Source organism: Mustela putorius, unplaced genomic scaffold (genome assembly GCF_011764305.1).
Source record: "Mustela putorius furo isolate JIRA1106 unplaced genomic scaffold, ASM1176430v1.1 tig00000095_pilon_pilon_pilon, whole genome shotgun sequence".
Lineage (NCBI taxonomy): Eukaryota > Metazoa > Chordata > Mammalia > Carnivora > Mustelidae > Mustela > Mustela putorius.
This window is the reverse complement of record NW_025421280.1, coordinates 28,355,191-28,378,230: the sequence shown is the minus strand read 5'-3', so window position 1 is coordinate 28,378,230 and position 23,040 is coordinate 28,355,191. Positions and strand designations below refer to the sequence as shown.

At 50.8% G+C, this 23,040-nt stretch overlaps 1 protein-coding gene across 2 annotated transcripts in view; it reads right to left on the bottom strand.

Annotated features, from left to right (window-relative positions):
* MED26 (mediator complex subunit 26) overlaps positions 1–21,958 on the bottom strand; it is a 52,093-nt gene extending 30,135 nt beyond the window's left edge. The window contains exon 1 of one of the 2 annotated variants that reach the window (XM_045082169.1): positions 21,564–21,958. In XM_045082169.1, coding sequence (XP_044938104.1) covers positions 21,564–21,635 — 72 coding nt within the window. In that variant the 5' untranslated portion in view covers positions 21,636–21,958. The other variant, XM_004761073.3, reaches the window with a different exon arrangement.
* Positions 21,959–23,040: the final 1,082 nt, after the last annotated feature.

Sequence of the window (23,040 nt, the reverse complement as noted above, 5' to 3'; positions counted from 1 at the left end):
CATCTGGGACCCAGTGCCATCCCCAATCATCCCCTCCCCTCAACCATGTCTGAACAGACAGATGCCAAGGCTGGCATACAGCTTCTCTCCTCCCGCCGGGGCTGGGCACCAGCTGCCACACCTGGATGCCACATCTCCCAGCCCAGCCCACCCACAGCTCACCAGCAATCTTTCCATGCTCCGTTCAGAAACAGCTCCAGGGCGCTAGTGAAAGCAGCATCAGCACACCTGAGCTCCTGGAAGTCCTTCTGCCGGGCCTGCCCTCCCTCTAGTTGGCCCCACCCTCCTCACCCCCCGCATCCCTCTGCTCCTCTTCTGCACTGAGCACTATACCCTGTCACCCTGTTCAAGCTCACAGAGCACTGTGGCTGACAAGTGCCGCATATGCGACTGGATGGGGCAGCCGAAGGAGTGAAGAAGCGGGCATGGAACCCAGAGCCTTCTACTGGAACGTCATCAGCCTCTGTGTCTCTAAGGAGGGCGGGAGGGTGGGGGCGGGGGAAGCAATCGCATTCCCATGGGATTGTGTGAGAATCTGCCAGGCACACGGTTCAAGTGCTGGCCAGCTGGGGGTCCTGATCTGCGCAGTGGGAATCAATGCAGTCACCGCCTCTCCGGACTCCTGCTAAACCAGGTGTGCTCCTGAGTGCTTGAGGGTTTTCCTGAATGCTAGTGACATCTGAGGGGAGCCACAGAAGATCCAGGGCAACAGACTTCAGCTGTCTCCAGGTGGATAAAGAGTGAGGCCCTACATTGGCTGCTTTTGTGTGTCAGGGACAGACATGCCCTCGGGCCCCGCCCAGCCTGCCTCCTAGAGCCAATGCCAGCTCTGCCCTCACCTGCCCTATGGCACCTAACCCTGGCTTTAGAAAAAGGGAGTAGGGAGGAGGGGTGCCCGGCTTCAGGGAGGGTCTCAGGCCCAGCAGGCTCCAGGCAGTGCTCACAGGGCCCTGTGCTAGTGCGGGAGGCTGCCCCTCCCCATTCCCACCCCCTCAGCACCAGCTCAGAGCAGAGCGATGGAGGAGGATGCTGGGTCTGCCCTGCCTGTGGAGGGCCCCCACAGAAGTTGCCCCACCACTTCTGCCACGGTGAAAGCCAGCACTCCTCGCTTTTACTGTCCGACAGATTCGGTGCAGGTATGCACACAAATATTCAAATACACTGTTTTATTAATAAATTCTGGGAGCCAGCTCCATGACAATGAAACAGATACAATCACAGAATATTACGCTGCAGTTAAAGAAATGAATTATACTCATATGTAACAAAGACAGAGAGCCAGGACATGCTGAGGGAAATGAGCTGCCTTCAAAATGACAGACTCGCGTGCCAGCACTTATTTAAAAACCACGCATGGTGTTCTAGGATGTATCTTGACACACAAAGACGTACTCCAGACTCATGACAGTGGTCCCCTCCACAGTGACAGGAAAAACTGCACCAGTGACAGAGGCCAAAGTGGCCTCAGCTGTAACTCAAACACCTAACATTTTAAAAAGAAAAATGTATTTACTGCTTGTGTACTAACAGATCAATAAAAAGAAAAGAAAACAAAACAACATTTCAGGCAGAGGATGGGGCAAAGGAAGGCCCAAGAGCACAGGCCACACCTGGTGTGCAGGCTGGGGAAGTTCAGGGGGCTGTGAGTCGCCAGAGCCGGTTCTGCAGAGGGGATATTCTGGATCTGAGGGACTGCACATAAGGACAGCAGCTTTCAAACAGAGACAGCAGAGTGTGGAAAGTGACCCTAGACCTGGTTTGCCAGAATACATATTTACACCTGTAGTCCAGTGTAACTTTTAATAGTGCCTCATTCCTTTTAAAAGTGTCCTGGTGTGGAGGATAAGAAATACAGTTGCTCTGGCTGTAGGGACAGGGAAGGAATCACAGCTAGGTCTCCTGACACACTGTCCACCACCGCCTCCTGTGTCTACTGAAGGCTCCCCACGGTGCCACCACCATAAGGGCACAGTCCCACAAGTCCCAGAGCTGCACTGGCATAGAGCATTTCACAGATTCAGAAACGGAGATGCAGAAACAAGATTCCTACCCAAAGTGACAGCCCATGTAGAGTGTGAGACACCAGCATGGGCAGGACTTGGGCGAAGCCCTGGGGTTCTCGGATGGAGAGGCAGCCTAAAGGCCACAACGACCAGGTGAATAAAAAAAAGACATGGATATAAAAGAGACCCAGGAGGCTGCCTCCACAGGAGGCGGCCCAGGAAATTCCACTGGTCTTTGCCACCTGCAGTCCATGTCCACACATCCCCCCGAGATAGCGAGAGCAGCTGCAGACGGGACTGGTATGGGGCACCCAGCTGAGAGATGGCACCTCCAAGATGCCGAGGCAGCCCAGGAGTGGAGTCTCCATGCTGGTGCCAGGCAGCACTCCCGGACAGGTAAGAGGCTCAGAGGAGCAGTGGGCGGGGGAAACGCCTGGTGTGACAGAAGAAGTGGTCGTCCCAGATTCCACAGTGCTGGGAGGGAGGGAGCTACAGGGCTCACCCTGCCAATGAAAGCCCCTAGGAAAGAAACAGCTGAAGGCTGCACAAGGCTCTTGGTAACAAATCACCTTTCACATTTGTCTTCTTATCCAACCCTTAGCAAATCTGTCCTTCAGTGGGGCAAGCTCTCCTCCTCCTTCACTCCCCTAACTCACATACACACTTCTTCACTTCCATCTCCCTGCAAAGGGATGGGTGTCAGATCACCAGCCTCCCAGGCGGCTTGACAGAGCATACGGGTGACTCCACCTCATCCTCAGGGGGGTCACTGGGGTTCTACAGGCCTGGGCCCGCCTGGATACTGCAGTGGACTGGTTTCTCTGGAGCTGCTATCGCTCTCCTCCCTACAAGACCAGGGCTATGATGGCTTTGGAACTGGGTCCCCAAAAGCACAAACACCTTCATCTAATTAGGAATGACAGAGTTTGCAGGCTGGGCCAGTCCTGTCATCTCACAGATGTGGCAGTGCGACTCTCTGTAAAGCAGGGATGCGGGGGCACCCCACGACCAGCAGGGGAGAGCCCACTGAGCCTCTGGACTCTGAAGCCATCTGGCCCTGTCAACGAGGCCCACACCCTCCGCACAGAGCAGTCTCAAGATGCACTGGGTTTAGGTTTCACTCTTTCCTTTTTTGAGGGAGTGGAAACAAACACAGCATTAGCCACGCTGAAACCTAGAGCAACTTCCATGGCCCGGTGGTGAGGTTAGCAACAGTGGTTTCTTGATATGGGAGAAAGTAGCTAGAAGATGGGAGCTGCTCCTTTCCAATGGGGAGGGCACCCTGCACACACCGAGAAGGAACACTTGTCTCTAACAACAGGAAAACCTTGGACGCAGGAGCCCAAACCCATCTGGACTGCGCACTGCCAACTGCTGCAGCCGGCGAGAACAGACATGAGCGTTCCTTCAGCAGTGATCTATTTACGGGGAAAATAAAAACATATCACGCACATGGTGAGGAAGGAGGAAGTCAGGGAGCAGACAGAGCTTGTGGGACTTCCACACATGTCAGGGAAGGCAGACAGCAGACAGGCAAACAAGACAATGTCAGTGTACCAAAAACTATGAAAAAATAACCACACGGCATGTTACAGGAAATCCTCCTCTGACCTCTGGGCCCGGAGAAGTGGGCACCTCAGCCCCAGAGGCTACAGAGAATCAGAACCCGAGCAGAATCTGGAGAGTTCTGGCCCCGCCCCACCCTCAGGCAGTTGGCTCACCGCATGCCCCTGAGGGGCTCCCACCACAGCCTCCAAACCAAGAGAACCATGCTGGCAGCTGGCTGCAAAGGCAGTGATGCCATCTTGGACAAAGAACCTGTGGCCTGCAGCCAGGGTCCACACTAGCTAGGAGGAGGGACTCTACCCAGGACTGTGCTGGAGCCAGCTCACATCAACCCATGAGAGCCTGGGGTAAAACTTTTAGGAATCTTAGGGACCCGCTGTTAAACACAGCCACTGTAAAAAATGCAATCATAGCGGCTCACAAGTTGTACTGAAAACAAAGGCAATGAAATACTCACAACTCATCTCTTCCTACTCATTTTGCCCCGCTACTACTGTCTAGGTAAATGGTGTGCTACTGAGGCATCTCTTCCCAACTCCACGTGTAGTATTGTCATGGAATGACATGGGAACCAGCCACAGTGGAAGTACTTCCACCACCAAAATTGGCAAATGCTAAAAATTAGGGCTTCATTCACTCCTGGGCCATACCCAGTCCAATGTCTGTTTTTGTAAATAAAAGGGTTTTTTCATTTTATATTTTTTTTTATCAAGATGAAACAACATAAACTTAGCTATATAAATAAAGTTTTATCAGAACACAGTTATAACAATCCATTTCTATATTGTCTATGGCTGCTTCTGTGCTATAAATAAAGGCAGAGTTGTGACAGACTCTATGGCTCAAAATATTTACCACCTGGCCCTTTACAGAAATAGTTTGCCAACCCCTGGGATTTAGATTTAAGAAAGTGATGGCGAAAATGTTAATAATGCAGATTAAATTTAAAAGTGTGTCATGCCTGTAGTCATTACATTAAGAATAACAAACAAACAAGGAAATAGCCTTCCAGTATTTGAAAACTTTTGTGTCATTCAATATTACATAAACAAAACTATCAATCGACATTCATGTCAGAACTACACTCTTAAGCTGACTACAGTTTAAAAAGTTCAGCAAAAATCAAGGAACGCAATCTGTGAAACAACTGGTACACAGAATTGACAACAAAGAGGGCTATGTATTTTATTATTTGTAAACTGTATACTACCCACCCTCTATATCAGTAAGATGTATAAACCTACACGTGTATGTGCATGCATACTTTTTTTTTCCAGAAAAGCTAGTTGCCAAACATTTACTGGCACACCACAGAGTAAATTAGAGTACATTACTTCAAAGAACCTGAAATAAAGTTCGAATGAAATGAAAATCCATTTGCATAATTACTGTATTTCAACATTACATGCAAACGGAAAAGAGGGAAGAACTTGGATTCATTAGATATAGCAATTCTTGCCAATTATTGAATGTTTACTAAAAATTGGCTCTAAGTTTCATCACCTGCACATGCAAACAGAATTTCTCTATAGTAACTGTTAGAGTCAAGCGAAAAAAATCCAACCTAACATAATAAAAGGTTCACGGACATAGCACTCCCTCTTATAAAAGTTAACGATAATATTATTCAGAAAGTCAAAACAAGTTAATTATTTTACACATTCCCTAACACTATATACTTCATTTCTCTTATAATCACACTGAACAAATGTCATGCTTGAGGTTTTCCCTCCAGTCCCAGTTCAACCGCTCCCCCAGTGCACTGTGGGCACAGCGTCATTTCCTACATGTACCCTGACATGAAAGCATCTGGCGGCAGTGTGACACAGCAGGGAGGGGATGGGACTCTTTACAATGAGTGACCAGGAGAGACCTGAAGGAGTCTGATGCTCACGGACCTGGGGAGGAGGCCTGGACATGAATGAGGGACAGGGAAGTATTACACATTGAGGAGAAAGAAAGAAAGGTTCAAGTCACAGAACACCTGTAGATTATGATAATAATGAATGGGATGTCTGTTCTGAGTGCACAGGATCTTAACTGGCAGAATGATGAGATCTGATATTGCTTTGGAAGGAGAAAGAAGGAAGTTTCCCAACAGGAAGATGGTCAGGCATACACCAGAGACGGAGAAGAGACATTCTGGCGGTACAGCCACTAGGACTTAGAGATGGACCGGAAATAGTAAGGTGGCAAAAAGCAAGAAGCACAGATGACACCAGGAGTTTAACACAGCCACAGCCATGGCGTCACTGACTGCGATGAATAAAACCCATGAGTCCACGCACGTCCTCTTTGTCCTGATAGCCCCGACTAGGGCAAAGCATCGCACGCTGCTGCTCTGAGCTTCCCACATGCGTGTGAGGAAGAATGCTACCCTCTCCTGCGAGCGGCAGCACACACCAGTCTGCGCCCCCTCCATATCCGATTGCTCTCAATAGCTCTTGAGTGCTCTTCAGGCTAAAGTAGTCTACTTTTATTTTCTTTTTTTCACTGTTTAATTAAAAAGACAATGGAGCACAGAAAAAAAAAACAAAAACAAAAAGTGTTCCTACTACCCCAACGCAAGTGGTTCTCATTTTATCCAAAGCTCCAGTTTTTGTGCCTTTCCTAGTTGTGCTTGGCCAACAAAAATACTCCTTTTCTTCATCATGGCAAGACTTGTCTGTTTTTCCACAGAGCTTTCAGGACTGTTCTTCACAGCTCTATGCTACTTGACTCTGGAGATGCACGTGTTTCCTAAGCTTCTCCCATACCGTTAAATTAATGACATCAACAATCATTATTAAGAGAATATATTAACATTGTTATTAAAATTCAGCCTGTACCTGTTAATAGATTCCTAGGAGTAAAAGGACTAGATTCAAAGGACACCAACGTGGCTATGCCTCTCCCTACACAAAAACTTTCCAAAACGGTGAGGTATGAAGTAGCTCCTGGATCCTGCCAGCAGGGCGGTGTGGGATGAGGCGGGCAGGGTGGGAGACAGACTTGGAAGCAGAAAATAGCAACAGGGTAGTTTTAACTCAAGTCTTGATTTCCTGCCAATGCCTTCTTCCCACGTTTAAGGACAAGGTATACTTTCTGGTTATTAATCACATCAACATTTCTCTGTCCCGTGATGTCTCTAAGATCTTGGGACAGTTAATTGTAAAAACCCTCTCCAGACTGAAAGGACGTTGCTTCCTAAAGGTGATTTCACTCACAAAATCAGATTCTGATCACCCCCCTCTGCAAATGCAGTACAAAGGGATTCAGAAAAGTCCAGGCAGGTTTTCATCCTGACTGGGAGTCCCAACCAAAACCCCTCTTCCAAAGTAGTGCGCCTTTCATTCTACAAGTCTGAGATTTTATTCTACAACCTATTTCTTCCGGTTTCCCACCCCCAGGGAGCTTTCAGAAATGTGTAAAATTATGCAATGTTGTCTGGTAACTGCTCACTGCTCACACTAAAGGGAAGACTATCTTTGAGAAAGAACAGCATCTGTGAAAACCAAAGTTAAATATCTACAAACTCATCCAGGGGAATGAGTGCTCCTGTCCCCATTCCCAGAAAGGCAGGGAAGGGCTTGGACGTGCTCAGCGCCCATGATGCGCCCTTTAGTAGGGCAGGACTTGTTTGGTTCTCCCCTTATAGACAACAGCAAACTGGAGACTGACAGCAAATATCTGATGCGATTTGTCCAATGACAGAGACAGAGACAGAGCAGTAGAGATTTGAACCCAGGCCTCACTCCAAAACCCTTGCACATTAAATACTTTTCTTTCTTTTATTCATTGTCCTCCCATCTGTCCATCTCTGTCCATCTGGGAGGCTCAAAGGATTTCTATTTGATTGTTAACTGCATTCATCAATCCAGACTTAAGAAAGTAGGCTTTCTTCCCCATAAGACAAGACCTCACAAGTGGAGCAGATATGGCTCAGAGGCTCTAGAGACACTGGAATAACCAGAGCTGTCTGGCTGGGGAGGGGTTAAGACGAGTGGGTTGCAAGGAAAGGACAAGAGCCCCATTCTGCACCCCTCTGCCAACCTAGGTGCAACCCCCTCCCCTATTTCCCATGTGGAAAAAAACAACACAGTCCCAGGACCTTACCCAAAGCACAAGTAATCTGAGGCCCCAGAAGTGTGCTGTCCAATTCAGGTGGTCATTAAAATTAAATAGAATTTAGAAGTCAGTTCCTTGGTCTTAACCAGCCACCTGTTAGTCACCACCCATGCATGGCTCAGAGCTACCACATGGGACAGCACAGACAGAGACCATCTCCATCAGCGAGCAGTTCTCTGGAAGGAAAGACCTCTGCAGGGATTCTCACACCCTTCTCCTCTCTGCAGGCTCTCCGTGTTGTCTCGTGATGAAAGCTAGCACTCCAAGGTCACTTATGCAGTGGCCAGGTGACTGGCTACGTCACCTGGCTTAGCCTTCCACTCCTCTATGAAATGGGATAATACCTAGCAGAGAGTGAGGGCACCTTAAGAGCTGCTGCTTTGGTTCTCCTATATCTATTAAGGCCGAAGATTAAAAAATAACCTTATGAACTCCATCTGCAGGCCTGTGGTCACTGATAGGATTATTCCCCCTTCTGTGCATGGCCTCCAGCAAGGACAACCTCCCTCCCTCTTTTGTTCACCTATCACACAGATAGCACTCATTCCTTCATGGTCACCTTGGTGACAACAGAAGCTGGGCACCATACCAGGCACTGACATGCTCAGCCTCTTAGGACACCACCACCAGGTAATGGCTCCAACAGCCCCGAGCCACAAATAGAGAAACTGAGCCTCAGAAACAGGAAGTGATCTGCCCGAAGTCCAGACAGACAAAAGCAGGAGAAGGACCTGAAGGTGCTGCTCTCACAATGAAGCCCCTACAAGGGAAGTCATCCTGGGCGGGGCCTCACCCAACGAGGGAGGAGGCTAGTGCCCTCCTGCGGGCTGGACCTGAAGGGCTCACAACCCATAGAAGGGGCTGGACCAGTACAGCAACACCTAGGGCGCCCTCCCCCTTCCCCGGGTCCTGCCACTTGCCTCCAGAATCCCCACACTCCCCAGAACTATGGGACACACACAGGACAGGCTCGGTACCTGAGTGCTAACTATGCCACTAGGGTTCCCAGAGAACCCATGTACACAGGAGGACACCAGGAGTGAGATCTAAAGAAGGCCAAGAAGTCCTAACAGGAATGAAGAGTCTTCCAGGGAACCAGCCACCCCAACCCCAATACTCATGAGCTGAGCATCTGTCTTGTCGAGGCCCACCAAACCTAAACTCTTACCCTCAACCCTCCCCAAACAGGCACTGCTTGCGCTCATCTGTAGTTTGAAACCAGAGATGAACCCACTCTGTTTCATAAACTGGCCACTGACCTTAACAGAATGAAGAGGCTCACTATGCACTAGCAGAAGAACCAAGGTTGCTGGGGTGGGGGTGGGGGTGGGGGTGGGGGTGTGTGTAATACAGTCATGTCAGACAGGTTAAAAGTATGGGGATGATCAGACCAGGGCACCAGAACAGCCAGAATACAGGGCTCCTGTATAGCTGGCACTGGCCTTGCTGGGGGAGGCACCCTGAGCCCAGAGCCCAGAGAGGCAGGTAGGAAGTGAAGAGGGAGGGGGAAAAAGAGGAAGGGTGGACCATGCAGGTGTGGGTACACTAGCAGGTCAGGAGCTGACGGATGTGCACCGGAGCACAGCTGGAGCAGAGGAGAAGCGAAGACACCTGAGCCAGAGACCGGAGCATAAGGTGCTTGGCTGATTCTGTCTGGATTCTCTCTAGACTTGATTACAAGTAACAGAAAAGTCAGCTTTCAAAAGGACCTCAGCACCCAGAAAATAAGCCACTGGCTCACACAACTGAAAAATTCAGGCAGGGCTCACCTTGGGCTGGTCAGGCCATGATGTCTTAATCCTCCCTCAACTCTCTGGCCTGGTGTCACTCCTGGGCAGGTCGTCCCCAAGTGGGAGACCCTAGCAGCAACCCGCTCATATCCTCTCCCATTCATGTCTCCCCCCAATTCACGCCAGCAAAGTGCTAAAACATTCACAGGCTCTGAATGGGTCACAGGCCCATCCTCAAACCAACCACTGGCCAGGAAGATACAGCCCCGTGATTGGCTAGTTCCCAGTCATGAATCATCCAATCGGCATTGACCCGAGGGTAAGGACAGGAACTGGCAGCTTGGGGGTGGGGGGAGGGTGGGAGCTGCCCACTCCCAGGCCTGGGAACTGTGAGCTGCCATGTATGTCAATAACCGGGGCACATCAGGATTGGGACCACATCCCATTCTCATGAGCCTTCTGAAGCTGCGTATGTACATCCTCCTGAGAAAATGAAGGCTGAAAACCCGACCTCATCCAAGGCTGCAAGGTGAATAGCAGAATCAAGATTCCAGCTCGGTCATGTCTAATGACAAAGCCTCAGTTTTCCACCCAGAGAAAGACGGTCTTCTCCACCATATGCTACCTGAAGAACTCAGCCTTTATTCAGTCAGCCACACAGCCCCGAGAGAGAGGATGTGATGTCGGTTTGGGGACATTCACTCTTCAGCTGGTGTGGAGAGGAGAGCAGGAGGCAGACCTCCCTGGAGATCCCATATTGCAGGAAAGGAGCTGCCACAGGAGGGGGACCCCAGGACAGCTCTGAGGTCGCCTGCAGAGTGGTGGCACTGCCAACCACCACAGCACAGCATACCAAGGGCAAGAGGAAAGAAGGCGCCTCCCTTCTAGAATGGACTGCTTGCACATCCAGGACAACTGTCAGCTGCAGAGAGGGGATTCAGGTGCCCCTGGAAGCTGTGGCTCTAAGTGTATCTGGGAAAAGCCTTAGAAACAGACAGGGCCTTGGCAGTGCTAGGCAAAGCCAACGCACTCGGGGATAAGGAGGCAGTGTGGGCAGAGAGTTTGGAGAGAATGGAATGGCTAACACAGCGAGGTGCAAAGGGAATAGGGGACGATGGGCACCAATCCATGTCAGACATCAGACATCAGGCCTCATTCACTCCTGCAGAGGTGCACTCAGCACCAACGCTATAGCAGGGAACTGGAGACAGCACGATGACCCAGGAAGACAGCCTGGAGGGACAAACACAAGCACACTCTTGTGCCCAGGGTCAGCTCATCTCACAAAGCAAATGATGCCACTTCCTATTTCCCAACTTGGGGAAGCCCACCCCCACCATGTTCACTGCAATCCTAACCGGAGTGTCATCACCAGGGTGACAAGCAGGTGCCCACTCCCCTCTAAGTGGAGCTGACAGGCAATCCACCAGAAACCCTAAGGCAGCACCACCCCCACCCCAGACCAGTGTCCTTACCATTTCTGTCCTGCCATAGGGGAGAATGACGCAGGCTGGGGGCCCCTACTGTTTTTGTCCGAAGCACAGGCCCTGCTTCTACATGCTCCTCCCTGACTTCCTGTGGACACTACCATTTTCTTTCTTTCTTTTTTTTAAGATTTTATTTATTTACTTGACAGAGATCACAAGTAGGCAGAAAAGCAGGCGGGGGTGGAGGGGAAGCAAGTCCCCCCCACCCCAAGTAGAGAGCCCGATGCGGGACTCAATCCCAGGACCCCGGGACCATGACCCAAGTGGAAAGCAGAGGCTTTAACCCACTGAGCCACCCACCAGGCGCCCCAACACTACCATTTTCTTATAAGGGCTCCTTCACCCCCATGCAAAACCAGAGTTATTCTGCACTTTTCAAACTGGAAACAAGAGAGTGAATCCCCTCTTCTTCAATGGCCTACCTGTCAAGAGGTCGCACTTGACCTGCTGCATTTCCCACCACATAGAAGATGTCTGTACATAAGACAGACAGACAGACACACATGCCCCATTCTGATTCAGTGATGGGGTGAGAGAAGTTACAAGCAAAGGCAGGACAAGCTCACACAACACCTGGAAAGGTGCTATTTCTGCCCTTTGGCAAGAAGTTAAGTTCCTGCATTCAGTGGCAGCACTGCCTTGTCACCAACCTTCAAACTGAATTGTAAATGCTTGAGAAGCTCCTCTAAAATAGAAGTGAAAGTGAAATACCCATTCGCAAACCTTTCCTCCTTTGAGCATGCCTAAAACCTAACATGTGGCCCACTTCTACTGCTGCTAGGCTACCAGCATCCAGCAAGGGGGGTGCAGACATCATCAACTTCAGGAGCTTGCTGAGAGCCACCCCTACCCCAACAGACAAAGAGAATGAAAAATGGAGAAGGCTGTGAAAGATCATCTGACCCCACCCTTCTCAGTTAACCTAAGGGGAAGAAAAGCCAGGCCCGGAAGTGCAGGTACCAGTTTCCGGTTACCCAGGCTAACCAAGGGCAAGAGGAAATGGGCAGGATGATCAGCTTTCAACAGACCATCCAGTGTCCATCCATGCCTCTGAGCCAAGGGGAAAGAAGTCCGGAGAACTCAGCTCTCACCTAGTCAAAGGGATCGCTTTACGGGGACAGGAGGCCTGTGTGAGTCTGGGCCTCTGGGACTGCACCACCTCCCCCTGGCTGCGCTGGACGCAGCACCAGGAGAAATGATGGGGACAGGGGAACAAGCAGCACTGTGGCAGGCTCTCCTAGACTTCCAAAGTACTCCTCAGCCTAGCATAGGGTCAGAAGCTGCACCCCAGCATAGGCACTAACACAAGGTAACAGCAAAGTACCCAAGTGTGACTACAGGCAACTCAGAGTTTGCAGGTTCAACCAGGAGTGGGTACTCAGAACCTCGTGCTGTGACCTCATAATATCCAAATCACTCCTTCGCTTACTTCAGACCTTACATTTCAGTGACTCACATTTCTGTGCCTGGACCCAAGTCTCCCAGGCCAGTACCACGGCCAACTATTTGATGGTATTATCACATCAAAGAGACGATTGGGGTGCCTGGGTGGCTAGTGGGTCAAGCCTCTGCCTTCAGCTCAGGTCATGATTCCAGGGTCCTGGGATCGAGCCCCGCATCCGGCTCTCTGCTCAGCAGGGAGCCTGCTTCCTCCTCTCTCTCTGCCTGCCTCTCTGCCTACTTGGGATCTCTGTACGTCAAATAAATAAATAAAAATCTTTAAAAAAAAAAAAAAAAGAGAGAGAGAGAGAGAGATGATTAAACTGCACGCATTCAGGGAACATTGTCAGCCTGTTTCCCACCCCTTAATCCCTCCCACCAACAGGACCCTGATGCTTCCTGGAGGCCTCCCCTCTATTCTGGGATGGTCTGGATGAAGTAACACCATGCCCAGAGTTAGGGGTGCACCAATTAACACTAATTCCATCAAAGCCCAGAAAAAGCATCAACGAAATGTCTGCTGAAACTTCTGGGAAAGCATCACCTTCTCTTCCTTCTTCTGGATGATGGTCAAAGAAGGTGAAACCCCACTGTGTGAAGGAAACATGACAAAAGAGATAGAGCGAAACCAGGTCCTCACCTGAGAACAGACTCACTTCCGAGCCTCTGAGCGGCACAAGGCAACCAGCGCTTCTGCACTTACGTTCCTGTCACGAGCACAGCGCGACCCTCCCCAGGGGCGGCTTGGCCAAAAGAAGTAGTAAAAGCAGAAGACGAGTGCTCTGCTGGCATCTATCCAGCTGAACACTTGAAGGAAATAATGTGAAACAACTGGAGGAAAGAGGGCAAACTGTTCCTATTTTATAACCTACACATCAGTGTTGCTCCTCCACAGACAGCACTAAAAGGCCGGCTTGCCAACCGCGCGCATGGCACAGCTGCAAGATGCACAGGGTAAATAAAGTTGGAAAGTGTCTACCTGAAGTGGTTTCCAAAAGGGCTGGCCTTAAGAGGAGGGCAGTTCGCTACCCTGGGGATCACCTGGAGAAACAGAACGTGGCCACAGTCCCCATACCCCAACCTGAGCTGGCCCAGGGTCCTCATGGCAAGAGGGGTCAAGAGAGCTAATGGAACGGAAGAGGGTGTGGGGGGGACAAGAAGAACCCAGACGCCATCTGTGCAAAAAGAGCTACAGCCAGCTTGGCCAGAACCAAGTGTGACCAGAGGTGTGGGTAGGGGATGGAGCCGAAGTTATGTATAAGTATGGGCAGGGCACTGGGGCTACTAGAGCCTGGGAGAGGGCTGCGCTCTCGGTGTGAGCCATGGTCACATACACGTGAGTCTTCCATGAGAGGACCACAGAACCACCCTCTACCACCACCACCGCCACAGAGTCAAGGCCAGCCACAGCCAGCCACCTATGAAATCATTCTGCTCACTGTGGACAGGTGATCATGATCTCCACAGCAGTCAAGCTGACCCATCACAGGGTACGACCTGGAAGAAGCATCACCCACTTCCTGGCCCCGATGAAACCCAGGGAAGGGGGTGTCCAGAAAGGGTCTGGTTTGTCATGAGACTTTTTAAAAGAGTCCCAAGGTAGCAGTTGAACAGGATCTCCAGGGTCCACAGACAGGCAGGAATTGAAGATTAACAGTCATCTTTTCTGTCAGAGGTGAAAAATGCCAGCCAAGAGACAGGAAGGAAAAAAACGCCTCATACCTTTTCCTCAGCCAGTTCAAGAGACAGCACAAAGCATTTCAGGTACAACTTTTCTCCCAGCCTGACATAAAAACATACCATAGACAAATCCAGCATGAGGATCCACACTCGGGTAGGAAAGTGGAATGCCTACCTTGTACCGACTATGCTCTCTCAGGTGCCAGAGGCGGCGGCAGCAGGTGGGTGAGGCCTGGTGGGGGGTAGGGAGAGAAGGATTCCCAACTCCAGTGTGATCCCTTCTAGCTGTGTGTCTACTGGGCCTCAGTCTATGCACCAGTAGTACCTCCCTCCCTGTGCTGCTATACAGAGTGAATGTTTTCAATTCGTGAAAAGTGCTGGAAAGTACTGTCCCCTAGTACCTGCTCGGTAAGTCTTGCTCCCAAGACCAGCCCTTCTCACAGGAAGATCAACAAGCTTCTAAGCACCAGCTCACTATGGAAGTCATAGAAACATGGGGATTATCTCAGGCTCCACTACCAAGGAGCCTGCAATCCCAGGAAAACATAATCAACAAGACCTATTATCAGCAGGAATGTAGGGTTTTTAAGTTATGTAGAGTGCCTGAGGGCAACTGTCTGGGATGAAAGCGGGAACGTTTTCTGGAAAAGGAGAGCGGAAAGAATGACAGAAGGCCACACATGTGAGCCACCGAGGGTCCCATCCCAGGTGCCACGCACAAGAAAGGTTGGCTTACAGATTTAAGTAGATGCTGCTCTGATGATAAGACACAACTTCACTTCAAAGCATGACTAGATTAAGAGTAGCTTCTTTCCTTGAATTTTCTCATAAAGCAGCTATTGGAAATACATCTGCCATTATGTGGAAACTGCGTATTTCTGATCATAGGAATGGATCCTGACAGGCAAAAAGGTAGGAGCCACGAGGCTAGAAGATATCAAAGGGAGAAAGGTTGTGGGAACTGCGAAGGAAATAGAAACACGAAAACTTAACATTTAAAAACACTGTATTTACGAGGTTAAACCTCAGAAGACACAGCAGTCCAAATTCCCTGCTGGGCACGGCTTAAGTGGGAGGCAGGAGATTGTCATTAAACCCACCACCTCTGAGCCAGGTATAGGCCCATAGGGTCCTCTGCAACACCGGAGAGGTCACTAATCTCTACCCTCCCCTAAAATGAAGACAGAGCATCTACGTGTAGGACTAGCTCAGAGAGCAAACCAGGAAGCAAGGTGTTCCACGCGGTACCTGGCACGCAGCAGGTACTCTGCAGGCTGCGGCTGTCCACTCTGCAGCCTCCAGTGGATGGACAAGGGAAACCTCACTGCAGTCCCAGGAGTGTTCAAAGGCTTTCAGCCCCACCTGCCTGGCAGTGGCACATACCTGATGTGACCCTTCTCCTTTTTTAGTGGCCTCTCACACAATCACAGAACATAATCTCCAGGAACTCTTGGGTAGAAGTCTGGGGGTCCAGATGGAAGGCCCAGGCATGTCTGCACAGCCACCTGGCACAGTGGTTCCGGACTGTCGCAAGCCAGCTCTGACAATAATCAAGGGTCCCCCAAGGGCAGCTGGGCCTGTCTCCCAGGACCTCCTGCCTTCCCCTTCTAGGTTTGCCTCAGAAAGCCAGACAAAGCAAACCAAACCCCAAGGTACAACAGCTCTTCAAATACTTGAAGGCAGACCCCAGGCCCTTCACAGAGCCTGACACTTGCCCCTTTCCCATTCCACTGCTGAGAAGGCAAACTGTTGAGGATCTGCCAGCCATCCCTCCAAATTCTGTTTCCCTCAGGTCAGAGACAAACCAAGAATAGACTTCCTGTATCTGACTCTAAAAGTTTTCATTCTGAAAACTCAAATTATGATGTGTTCTAGAAGTCATTTCATACTCTTCAAAACTCTGAACTACCTCTGAATAAGACACACGAAGAACTGTCCCATTTGGACTGAAGAGCTGTAGCCCTCTAAGACCACCTCAGCAACCCCCAAGTCCCACCTCACCTCAGACTGCCCATGTGCACATTCTCTTCCTGTTCCAGGTCCCTCTGGGTCAGGGGCTGGGCATCTCCAGGTTCAACCCCCCCACACCCAATAGCATAAGCAATTGCTAGAAATGTTTATTCAACTGCTGAGCCACCTTTTTCAGTTTTACCGTATTTCTCTATAAACAGTGTGTACCAGTTGGTGACTAAGATGTTAGTGTACGGCCTCCCCAGACCTAGAATTTAGAGACGACTTTTAAGCATCACATGCAGAATACTGGTATGTCTTCCTCCCGCAGGAAATTCCTTCCAGTTCACGGACTTACCGCGTCGATGCTTGCTCAGTTCTACATGTGTGCCCTGACAGTCAACAGGAGGAGCTTCAGATGGGGGCTCCAAGTGGCCAGGCTGAAAATGCACGGCCTATGCAGTCACTCACCAAGCCACAAAGTCAGTCACCCATTCCAACAGCCAGCTGAGGGGTCCCAAAGGGACCAAACAGACTCAAGACAGCACAGGGCAGGGGGCGAGGGTGGGGGAAGGCACAACTTCTACAAACAGAGACAAAACCACAGCTTCAAGAAGACAATTCAGAGTGGGGGCTGGGCAGAGACCTGCCCATAGAACTGCCCATCCCTAGGAACTGAACTGAGTTCTGGTTCTGGCTAAACTGGAGCTCTGAGAAGACGCTTATACAGACACCAAAACTGAGGCACCTCTCCTTCACCTAACCCCAAGGCTTGCACCCTTGAGGTGCACGTCCTGCCACACACGGCAACATCCTGAGCCCAGGAGCCCAGGTGACCATGGAGCCTTTTCACATCTGTATCAAGACAAAGGCCCCTTCCCACAAGCTGATCTTGGGACAGTCCTCCAGGCCTCTGTGACTTCCAGCCAGGACAACATACTCTGATGACAACTAAAGTCACTTCTGAGGACCACCAGGAGACCTCTGCGGAGACAGACTGTAAAATCCAACTTCTTCTGAGGGACAGAGTGAGTCAGAACAAGGACTTACACCTGCTTCACAAGTCACACTTGTTACTTGCCTATCCCAAAGTCATAAAATGCCACACTGCTCTCTTCAGACACCCTGGCCACAAATAAAGAGCAAAGACAGAAATGTCATTGCACCTGGGCAACCAGAATGATGAGACAGCACCAACACATTTAGCTTTTATACCCCTACCGTGTTGGGGAGAATCAGAACCTACAGCCTTCCCTTTTACAATTTTGAGCAATCCTCCTTTCAGCAGGATCAACAGTGTTTCAAGTTAACATAAGTGCTATAACCTTGAAGCAAAAAACAAAACTGGCATGCAAGACTTATGAAAAGTTCCATTATCAGCTGGCAGTTGACACACCACGGTATGCTCTGGCCCAGGATTCCGTCCCTGGCAGAAACCTTTAGATGTTTCCAAAACAGGCTAATATCATCAACCTGTTAGATCTATCACAGGTAAATCTAAACCAATTTGTAATCTCATATAAACTTACATGGGACAGAAAAGGCTCCCCACATCTTTTTTTGCCAGCTCAAGAACAATACCCTCTCGGGCCTCTTCAGAAGTCATCTCTTCACCTTTGAGAGCAGTGTGGTGACATTAAGAATTAGAAACACTGTCAGTTAAACTATGGGTAAGTCCCCAACTTTAGGGCAGTCACCTCAAATGAAGTCAACAGAAACAAAAGCAGCTTGTCCTCTCCTGGTCACAGGAGGCCCCCACTAAACAGCACTGACTGTCACCATGCCATTGGCTTCCGCACCTGCAGGAAGGGGAGACCGGCTGCTCCCTCCACCTCCCTTACAGGGAAGCCGCAGGGAAGCAGAAGACCCTGCGGAAGTGCTGCAAAATCATATACAGTATGTATCTCTATGCCGAGTTCTGTTAGAATTTTGCTATTTTAAGAAGTTCACAGAATGCACCTTGCATTAAAAGAAAAAACTTTTAAAACAATTCATGTTAGAACATGTACCCTGGTTCACATTCTGGAAAGAGTTTTATGGGTGCATATACCAGTTCCCAGTCCCACTTTATAGACAAGGACCCTGCAGCCCAAAGAAGCTAGGTAACATCTTAAATCTTCAAATGCCCAGGTAGGAAAATTATCATTCCTTGTGTATCTCTCCGTAGAGGCCTCTTGGTCTATGACCACCTCCCACTGGCACCTGATGTCTTCGTAACTGTGAGAAAGAATGTAGTTTTTGAAGTTTCCTGCTGGAGATCCTGACCACTGGGAGGCCTGCCTTTACACAGACATCTTCCGCAAGTTCAAGTCCCTTCTTCCCCCTCAGTGCCTTCTCTGGCCTCTCTCTGGTCTGATTACAGAGATGCTCACCTGCTCTGAGCAAGGCCTGCCTTGTGCCATTATTCAACTCGTTATGAGGATGCAGTACCCACGCCACCGTCTGTCAGACCTATTCTCAGATGCCAGACTAACATCTGTATTCTTCACAGTTCTAGAGAGTTCTGAATTAGAATACTCCAAGACTGAACTTCAGCACCTATTAAAGTCACACGGGCTTCCTAGGCCAAAGGAAGATTCTAGGGTTCCATCATTTTAACCAGCACTTAGCACTCTAAAGCACCTAGCGCTTCTGCTCTAGAGTAAGAACAAACAAACCATGTTCCTGAAGCCCACATTCTGGTCAGGAAGACAACCCGAACTTTCATGAAATAGAGTGTCCAATAGAGATGAAAATCTAATCACCTGCTGAGGAAGACTGTGCTTGGGTGGACGGACTCCAACTTCTGAGCAGCAGGAAGACAAGGTCCTCAACTCTATCCACCAAGATTAAGCTGGGACAAAGGCACACACTGCGCTTCAGGGATTTCTAACACCTTGGTGGACACACGCCACAAGGAGAGTAAGGCTTAGATTGTTCTGAAAAAACTATTCGCTGCTTTTTAAAAAAGAGTGTAGAGGATTTACTTTATTACTGAGCTGGCAGAAATTATTAACTCAGAGCCTGTTGAAATTCAAATACCCTAGAGGCTAGAATTGTGAACAGAGACAACTTTCCTTTCAAGAACTCCTCTGTCAAGGAGATGGTCAATTTGTTACTTCACTAACTTCTCAGATACTTGTGGATATTAGGTCAGTTGCCTGACATTGATTTTTCAAGCAAAAGCTAAGTTTATTAACCATAATTGCATGCCCATAAAGGTAAGCATTACATGACACAATTCTCTGTCGCTTCTCTCAGAAGAGGTTTAATTTTAGTGTTGGCTCTTCAACACTGTCCCCATTTTTTTTTTCATGAGCATCTTAAATATGTGTCAACTAACTATCCCAAAGTGGAGTTCATAATTGGGCAAAGTAGAGAAAAGCAGCTGTGCACCAGCAATGCCTTCTTGGAGCTACCTTGCTCTCCCATGAGTCCAGGCCAATCCAGAGAACCTGCAGAATTAGGGCTGCACCATCTCTGCCGGTAGCCTATTCTGCCATAGCTCCAGTTTCTGTATGTGGTTTGCTCCAAGCCAGGCTCCTGTCAAAACGTTCTAACAATGCTCACGGATGGTCACTGGCAATGGCGGCATTTAAAGGAGGCACTTTTTTCATCCCTCATCTCAGAGACAGTTTCCCAATTCCATCCACCACCACACTTATATCAGAACTCCATGCACCCCCATTAGTGATGGAGTTCCTCAAAACAAACCATAAGAAATGTGAAGCCCAACCCATGGAAACCACCATGGGCTTCTACGAATGCAAAATATCTGCATACAATAAAACACAAAAACCTGAGATTTGTTTCCTTCTCCCTCTTCTGGCTAACCCCTCTCCCTCCTCTCCCTCCTCCCCCACCAGGAACCCTTTAGATTACAGCCTTACACAACACTGGAACCCCTGAGGTCACTGCTCCACCTAATCTACAACATCGTTACTGCCTGTCAAAGTGCCTCCTGATCCCAAAGCTCTCCTAGGTGGCATTAAGGATCAGTGCTAATAACTCAGCAACCTCTCAGATTCTCCCAAAGGCAAACAAGCACGTAGAATTCAAGAAATTATACTCTGGACAAAAGATGCGAAAGTCACCAGGTTCCATTTCTCACATCACTTGCTTTATCCTCTAACACTTCAATCTTCGGAACCACAGCAGCACCAGTTACTGCAAAAAATTCTGGAAGGTTTTATATAGCTTGTGCCTACTCCACCCCCAAAGTCATAACAAAAATGTATACAACATTTGTTAAAAACAATTACCATCAAGTTAATCTTAATGGGGCCTCAAGACTAGGGATAAGAGGATTACTTATGATACAAAAATCAGTGTTACAAAGACCATAACTCCTGAATTTCTACCAAAATTGTACAAGCCAATGTGAATTACTCCAAAAACACCAAGTTTAAAGCTTAGTGCTAAAAGTAATTAATTAGTCAAACTCACATATGGGAAAACAAAAACCCTACAGTGAGAGAAACCTGAGTTACCTGGCCCAAGACAGTTTTTCTTCGGTCCCCAACATATTAAAAAGTGATCTCAATGGCTACTTCCTGGTCTCCCAGCAAATGCAGGGGCTCACTTCATACCTGGATGCCACAACATCTTCCTATTGCTCAACCTGCTCCTGCCACAGGGGAAAATGACCCCTACTGCCAACAATCCCTTGGAGAAAATATGAGAACACTGTGAGTCTTCCCCTACACACACGAAGGGGGGCAGAGGAGATCCCTCTGCAAACAGTAGCCTCGGTGGAAGGCCATCTGAGAAAGCAACACTCTGGGGTTAACCCTGACCGTCTAGGTGACAAACCACCAAGCTGGGACCCTCGGGCAGGGGAAGGGATAGCCAAAGGAGAGCTCTTGAAGAAACTGGAGACAAAATAATCACCTCTAATTCACACCAAAAAGCGGGGCTCTGGCTTGATTAGAGACGCAATGGGCATTTAGGGCCAAAAAGGTAATAGCCCACCCTTCCCAAGATCATCTACGGTCAGCAGCGATCCCAAGAGGGATCCAGCAAAGGCATGTCCACTCGCAGAACCAAGGAGGGGGACTCTCCACGCGTCCTGGGCACCTGGCTAAGGGCAAAGTAACCTGGGGGGGTTCCCTCTGAAACCGGAAAGGTGCTTCCAGCCGGGAGAAGAGGGGAGGAGAACTTCCCTGATCACCCAGAAGGCCAAGACACAGGCGGCACAGGCTCCCGAGTCATACCCCGGACACCAGTTGCTCCACAGCCTTTCTCCCTCCCCTCCCCCACGCCAGGAGGACTTCCAGGGGGTCGCGAGTCCCCGGGGAAGAGCAAAGCGGGTGAGCTCCGTCAGAAGCAACAAGGGTCGTAGAGCTGGAGCGAGAGAGAAGGGAAAGCTCTGGCCTCAGCTCCCGTCTGCTCCCTCCGCCCAGGCCGCACGGAAGCCTCGGCCTCACGTACCGAGCGCCGCCAGAGTGCCCGACCTGCCCCCGGCTCGGGCCCGTGGGGCGAGAGACCGAGATGGCAGCGGCCCTCGGTGGTAGGTGGGCGTCAGGCGGGTACCCTGAAGCCCGGCGGGCGAGGGACACTGGGGAGGGGGAGGGTCCCGGGCCCACGCGGCCTCCGTCCCGGCCCGCGCAGCGGGTACTTACGTTGCTCTGGGGGTCGATGGCCTGCAGCAGCCGGTCCCTGATCTGCTGCGGAGACGCCGGAGCCGCTGTCATTGCCTGGGCGAGGCGGGGGGGAGCGGCCGGGCCAGCGGGCGGGCGGGCTGAGGCGGGGGACGGGGGTCACTCACTCGCCGGCCTCCGGGAGCGGAGCCTCATGTTCCCCGCGGCGCCGGGGGAGGAGGGGGCGCGCGGGGTGGCGGAGAGGGGAGCCGGGGCTCGGGCCCGGGGCGCCACCGCCACCAGAGGAGGAGGAGGAGCCACCGGAGCCGCCGCCGCTGCTGCCGCCGCCTCGAGAACCAAACTCCAGTGAGCTGCCCCCGCGCGGAGCACTCTGGGTAACCCGCGCCGCACGCAGCGTCGGCGCCACGCTGAGGAGGTTGGGAGATGGGGCGGGCGGAGACGCCGGGCCTGGGCGGGGCCGCGAGCGAGCCCCGCCCTGTAGCTCCCACGCATGCGCGCGCAGGCGCGCTGGTCCGTCACCACGCTCCGCCCACCACCCGGCGGAGGGAGCCGTTGGGAGGCGGTTGGGCGGGGCAACGGCCGCTGCTACGAGTCCCCGCCCTCGGCTGGGCCATGGGGAACTGAGGTTTCCGACGGAAACGCGCGGTGCGCGCCGAGTCCTTGAACCTGGGCGCTCCAGGAGGCCGCCTCTGCGGGGGGAGTTGGGGGAGGAGCGGCGGAAGGACTCCTCATTGAAGAGGAAAGCCTTCCCCGTACGGACGGAGGTGACGGGAATCGCGGGCGGGAGAAGCTGCTAAGTTTTCCGAGCCGAGGGTTCTCAGCTCCTTGATCGCTGTTCCTGGGGGCGAGGGAGACAAGACCGCCCTGTGATAATGTGTGCGGAAGGGTCACCTCAGGAGCGCCGAAGACCGCCCCACCCTTCCAGATGGAGTGGGTGCAGGCGGGGGGTCTGCAGCGCTTCGCGTGCTGGGATCACGAAAACATGACTGCAAAGCGCCTCTCGGGGGAGCCGTCACGCCAGCTAGGAAAGCCCCAAAGCCAGCCCTGTGAGCCCACCGACCCCAGGGTTGCAAACCTGTGTCAACGCCAAGGTTTCTCATCTTGGGCACCAATGACATTTGGAGCTGGATCACTGTTGCAGGGGCAGTCTTGAGCATTTGGGGATATTCAGCATCCTGGGTCTCTACCCACTAAACGCCAGTAGCACTCTCCCCACTAGTCAGATGAACCAAAAATGTCCAGTCATTGCCAATGTCCCCTGTTGAGAACCACTGGTTTAAAAGACCCACCCTGCTCGGCATGGAGGTGCAGGAAAAATGAAACCCTCCTTCTCTGAACAAAACCTTTCACAAAGGAGGAAACTGAGGCCCAAGTTCAGACAGAGTTCTAGGTCAAACCCATAATTGTTAAAGGTCAAGTCTAAGGAGTTTCCTTCCCCACCCCCACCTTACTGCCTTCTTCTACTGCTCTCTGCTCACTCTGGAAGCCCTGTTAGGAA